The sequence below is a fragment of the Leucoraja erinacea genome, chromosome 8, assembly GCF_028641065.1.
Source record: "Leucoraja erinacea ecotype New England chromosome 8, Leri_hhj_1, whole genome shotgun sequence".
Lineage (NCBI taxonomy): Eukaryota > Metazoa > Chordata > Chondrichthyes > Rajiformes > Rajidae > Leucoraja > Leucoraja erinaceus.
Genome location: NC_073384.1, coordinates 23,447,922 through 23,453,925, shown reverse-complemented (window position 1 = coordinate 23,453,925; position 6,004 = coordinate 23,447,922). Strand labels below are relative to the sequence as shown.

At 39.9% G+C, this 6,004-nt stretch overlaps 1 protein-coding gene across 1 annotated transcript; it reads left to right on the top strand.

Annotated features, from left to right (window-relative positions):
• The first annotated feature begins 1,967 nt into the window (after nt 1–1,967).
• Nucleotides 1,968–5,211, top strand: LOC129699440 (microtubule-associated proteins 1A/1B light chain 3C-like). Its single transcript, XM_055639233.1, has 4 exons — nt 1,968–2,231; nt 2,321–2,376; nt 2,484–2,590; nt 4,412–5,211. Exons 1-4 carry the CDS (start codon nt 2,177–2,179, stop codon nt 4,575–4,577), a joined length of 384 nt encoding a protein of 127 aa, XP_055495208.1. The 5' UTR covers nt 1,968–2,176; the 3' UTR covers nt 4,578–5,211.
• The last annotated feature ends 793 nt before the right edge of the window (nt 5,212–6,004 follow it).

The following is a 6,004-nucleotide window of genomic DNA, read 5'->3' as shown; positions in this document are numbered from 1 at the left end:
TGGTCTCTGAATTTCTCCCAGTCCTCCGGTATGCTGCTTTTTCTGGCTAATTTGTACGCATCATCCTTCGCTTTGATACTATCCCTGATTTCCCTTGTTATCCACGGATGTACTACCTTCCCTGATTTATTCTTTTGCCAAACTGGGATGAACAATTTTTGTAGTTCATCCATGCAGTCTTTAAATGTCTTCCATTGCATATCCACCGTCAACCCTTTTAGAATTAATTGCCAGCCAATCTTGGCCAATTCACGTCTCATACCCTCAAAGTTACCTTTCTTTAAGTTCAGAACCATTGTTTCTGAATTAACAATGTCTCTCTCCATCCCAATGAAGAACTCAACCATATTATGGTCACTCTTGCCCAAGGGGGCACGCACAACAAGATTGCTAACTAACCCTTCCTCATTGCTCAATACCCAGTCTAAAATAGCCTGCTCTCTCGTTAGTTCCTCTACATGTTGATTTAGATAACTATCCCGCATACATTCCAAGAAATCCTCTTCCTCAGCACCCCTGCCAATTTGATTCACCCAATCTATATGTAGATTGAAGTCACCCATTATAACTGTTTTGCCTTTGTCACACGCATTTCTTCAAGTAGTCATTGCATGCATAGGATATGCAACAAAATACTAAACATGACTACTTTAATTTACATGACATTGCTGTGTCCCAAACATTATGGTGCCCTGAAATGGGGGGACTATGTATAAACACTGCTGTAATTTCTACATGGTGAAATCAAAATGTATAAAAATGGCCGTTATTAAAATCTGACAATGTGCACTTTAACCACATATGATTTTTTCTATTCCAAATCTCAAATTGTGGAATGCAGAGGCAAATAAATAAATGATGGATCTTTGTCCCAAACATTATGGAGGACATGGTACATAGTATTTGTGAGTATATATACACATACACACTGAACTTTTTTTTCTCTCTTGTTTATTACATTGTTTATAGTGTACTATGTTTACATATTCTGTTGTGCTGCTGCAAGTAAGAATGTCATAGTTCCATCTGGGACATATGACAATAAAACACTCTTGGCTCCAGAACTGTGCAAGGTCAGTGGATCTTTTTTTGTGTCTGAATTTGGTGCCTGGATCAATGCCCGGTGACCCATTCAATTGTATACTTTCCTGTCTTGAATGTTGTGCGGATGCTGCAACCAAGTGGCTTGCTGGGCCACTTCAGAGAGCATTTAAGAGTCAACCGCATTGGAATTTATCAACATCATAGCTCGTTGCAACATCCCAGAGCTCGCTTCCCAGGGCAGGAGAAGCTTCACCTGCAGGATAGCAGTGGTTCAAGACAATAGGTCACCATTAGCAAGGATAATAATTTATTCTCCATCCCCAGTTACATTCATGGGAAATTCTCATGGGAAATTGTAGATGGAGAATAAATTATTACCCTTGCTAATGAAGCCTAAATCCTGAAAAGTAAAATTGGAAAAAAAACATTCAGAACAAAGGGTCCAACGTGACAATAATAAACGGAATTCAACTTTCCTTCCCCATAATCACAAATGTATGAATCTGCAAATGCTTTTGGCTTTAATTTTACCCACAGGAATGATTTTATTCAGGAAGCCATCAGGGGAACGTTCACAAACTGACCATCGCCAATCCAATGTGTTTCCTTGCACGCAAGATGGATTGGAATACACTGTAGATAATGGGAATAGCATTGTGATTTAAGAACTATTCATTCGTTTTATCTACGATGTATGACCCTTTTAAATAGGAGCTTTTAAAATAAATAATAGTCATCTGTAATTATTTTACACGTCAGTCATTGAGATCTTCCGAATAGCCGATTCGCCAGTGACACTGAATTTAAAAACACCAGGATGACTTTTTTGTCGATTGACATGTTAAATAAACCGAATTGGCAATTTAAAAAATAAAAATTTTCGTGGGCCTCTAGGTTTAAAAATGCTGCCATACTAATTGCAATTATTAACTCGTGGTGAAACGATTGGATTCCACACACAGCGTCATTGCGAGCTATAGATAAGAAAGTGTTTCGCAGGTACAGCTAAGAATTCGCGTGGAGGCTTTTCTTCCCCCTCCATTCCAGGAAACCCGGCCTGGATTTCACCGCGTGCCTATCAACTCCATTCAAAACGAACAGCGAGTAGGTCCGATAAACCGGTGCTCGGATAATGGCAGTGGTGCACCGGGGTCAAGCTCAACGGTTTAAACATCGAAAACCCTTTGGTGAGCTATCCCTGCGCTAACTATCCCCCAACTTCTGATGTGGTTTAAACGCGAACTTGACTTTGTTGTATTCCATCCCTTTCTAACAGCTGCAAGGAAGGGGGAGTCTACACTCATTCGCTCCAAGTACCCACAGAAAGTCCCGGTAAGGGGGTTCCCCACATGTAAGGCGTTCGCCAGCTTCACCTTGCACCAGTTTTAATGCATTCACTTTCGCTCGGGATTACTGTAACCTCTTGCTTTGCTTCACAGGTCATTGTGGAACGCTATCCCGGGGAGGTGTATTTGAGCTCCTTGGAGAGGACTAAGTATCTGGTTCCTCAAGATGTGATCATGGGTCACTTTAACGCCATCATCAGGTACGTTAGGCCAAGGGTTGACTTGTTATTTAAGTAATTTTTCTTCTAGCAATACGGCCATTCAATTGAAAGAAACTTTATCCTGCCCTGGATTGGTTTCTGATGCTCTGCTAAAAGCTTCATAAAGTGTCACTGTTCCTGACTGGTGGAGATAATTTGGACTGATTGAAAATGGCTGTGATTGATTGCTTGAAGAATCAGTTTGTTTTGGAGGAGTTATCAACTTTTTGTTAAATTGACATTGAGCAGAATAGCCTAGATGCTTGCCTGGTCCTGGGGAAATTGTTATGTTAGTTTTAAAACCACCCATGTGAAATGGACTTCTTTATCTCGTGTGATAGGAAATGGGAATAGAATTAGGCCATTCGACCCATCAAGTCTGCCTTTCAACCATGAACCCTGACACCGTACTAATAAAGTATCTATCTCTGCCTTCAAAATATCAATTGATGGCCTCCACAGCCTTCTGTAGCAAAGAATTCCCCTCCTTCCCCCCCCCCTCATCCTTCTAAACTATAGCATGTAGTTGCCCAGTGCTGTCAAATGCTCGTCATATGTTAACCCACTCATTCCTGGGATCATTCTTGTAAACCTCCTCTGGACCCTCTCCAGAGCCAACACATTATTCCACAGATATGGGGCCCAAAATTCCTCACAATACTCTAAATGCAGCCTGACTAGTGCATTAAGAAACCTCAGCATTAACCCTTGATTTTGTATTCTAGTGCTCTTGAAATGAATACTAACATTGCATTTGCCTTCCTTACTACCGATTCGACTTGCAAATTAACTTTTTGGGAATCCTGCACCAGCACTCCCAAGTCCCCTTGCACCTCTGATTTCTGGATTCTCTCCCCGTTTGGAACGTATCTGGCAATAGCTCTTGTGGCTTTAAAACTATGAGGGAATAGCAGTCACCTTTTTTTATTGAGTTCTTAAACTTGTGTTGTCTCTAAAAAATATGGTGCAGGTGTGACTATTTACATTGAACAAACGTCAGATGGAATGTGATGTTGAACCATCAATACCCTGTGCATCTGTCATTGGGTTTGCGGTAGCTGTTTGAAGATCTTTTTCTCTTTAGAAAATTGAAGGCAATTGCGATGAAGGTCTTGAGAGTAGTTCAAATGTTTTGAGTCTTAAATATGAGCCTTTAAAATTGCTAAATGATTCATAAGGTGCAATAATTTGCAAGGCCGTGGATGCATTTTTTTTCTTGCAGTGATGGCTTGAGTTTGCAGCTAATTACATTGATTTTGGAGTCACATGGTGCAGACCGGGTTAGAATGGTGGTTTTCCTTCCCTCAAACCTTCCTGAACATGACTTGAGAGAAGTAAAAATAATATTCTTTTAACCATGTGGTCATAATAACTTCATGTTTATTGACAATTTTGGTGATATTAAATCCTTCAATTACTATTTGAAATGGGCTCCCTGATCAATAGTTCTGGATTCTAATCTGACGTGACCACCATTACTGCACTTTATTTTTAGGACCAACTTTGCCCCGAGTGTTTAGAATATGGAACATTTCACAAACTGGAGCAGAAAGTTGTTGAATTAGTCAAATAAATGGGGTGAAGCCTAGGCGAGAGGATGAGTGATGTACTAGTGCAGCCAAGAGATTGTAAAGTCGTTCCAGTTGTGCTTTAAATTTGCTGTCCTTTCAGAGAATAGAATAGTACCTAATGCATGGGAAACGGCTGAATATTAATGACAGCCCTGAGCTAAACCTTGTGTGTTTAATTCTGTTTATTTTTGCACATTGGCCTAATGGATTTGCATGTTACATTTACTGGTGGGTCTTCTCCTTTCCCTAGGAGCCGGTTAGCTCTGACATCCAGTCAAACAATCTACCTTGTTGTGAAGAACAGGAGCCTCACCAATATGTCTGTCACCATTGGTGAAGTGGACCAGGAATTCAAGGATTCTGATGGCTTCCTGTACATCTCCTACGCATCCCAAGAGATGTTTGGTGCGAGCTAGTGAGGGTCTGAATGAATTCCAAGTCTAGAAATAGATGGAAAGAAAAATGTTCTCATGATTTGTATTGTCACTCACCAATGCACTGTAGGAGTTATTTCAAAGTTTAAAAGGTGAAGTTTAACAATTGGAAGCATATGGTGGACACTTAACAGGAATTTTATTAAACTATTTTATATTATAACCCCCACAAAACTTACGCCTTTAGATGAGATGTACTTGAACAAGGGAAATCTGGCATTCATGACTCTATTTTAACATAATGGGTGCAGTTTAGTTTGCTGCAAGTGTAACGTCCACATTAGTAGCTTTATTCTGCCAGATCAATCTTCTAACAAACCCGCACACAGAGCTCTGGAGAAGTACCAAGTGAACTGGTGTACTGCAGGACTTAACATTCCTTTTATGGTGCTGGTACTAATTCCGAGTCTACACTGCTGTTTAGCCGTCTACATTGTTTAAGCATGAACACGTTTGTCACTTGTGCTTGCTAGTGTGTTTTTCTTGACACTTTCCCTCTATTTTATTGGTGTTCCCTTTCCAATCCTGGTTTTGAAAGAATCTAATTTGTATTCCAAATTTTAACAATTCAAATCAACAAACTTGTAATTTCATTAAAGCCCTTATTAATGACATGTATATGGATATTCAATACTTTTAAGCAATTTATAAAATTAAAGGTTGTTTATTTAATAACCTTGTATCTTTGGGGAATTAGTCCATCGAATGTATCTGGGTCAGGATGAGTTTTGAGTCGGAATCACACCAATATCCTATAATTGAATACCAAGGTTTGCTATTTTTGGGGGCTTAAAGAATGAGGTGACTGAACAATATCAGCTGGTTATTTTAACGCTTATTAAGCTGGTTGCAGTAATTAAAAACAAGTTGCCTTGCTTGAATATTGAGAGTGGAGAAAGTGCATTGATACATGTATCTTGAAGTTCTTAAACATGCTCTTCAGTCCCTGCAAGGTCTTTGCGTTTATCCTAGCTCGTGCTCAAATCTAGTAACCTCTCTTTTAATTAGACTTCAGAGCATTATTGCAGATTTTCAAACAAGGAAGAAATCCTGGAGAAACTCTATGTGTGTGGCAGCATGTGTGACAGGAAATGGAACTACAACACTGGGTTAGGACTCCTGAGCCTGGAAGGAAGATGGCAGTGAGGGATGAGGGGAAATATTGTGGGGGAAAAGTTAAGCAAGGTTTGGGCAAGAAATTATATATTTTATTTAAAGCTAGAGGTGAAATGGAGATGTGCCAGAAAAAGAAGAGCAAAATGTAATACCGGGAGGGGGAGGAGGTAGTACGTGAAAGGGTATTAAAAGGAAAATTGTTAATGTGGAGAGTGCAGCAGGGGGAGAAACAATGAGCAGGGGGAGAAGAAAGGCATCAGGTGTCAGTGGCAGAGGAGAAATAAAACATTGGG

Bases quoted from the DNA above. Each gene is read 5' to 3' on its own strand.
- LOC129699440 (XM_055639233.1), top strand. From the start codon at position 2,177: ATGGCAGTGGTGCACCGGGGTCAAGCTCAACGGTTTAAACATCGAAAA. The intron at 2,377-2,483 runs GTAAGGGGGTTC...TTTGCTTCACAG, and splicing joins AGTACCCACAGAAAGTCCCG to GTCATTGTGGAACGCTATCC. The intron at 2,591-4,411 runs GTACGTTAGGCC...TCCTTTCCCTAG, and splicing joins CACTTTAACGCCATCATCAG to GAGCCGGTTAGCTCTGACAT.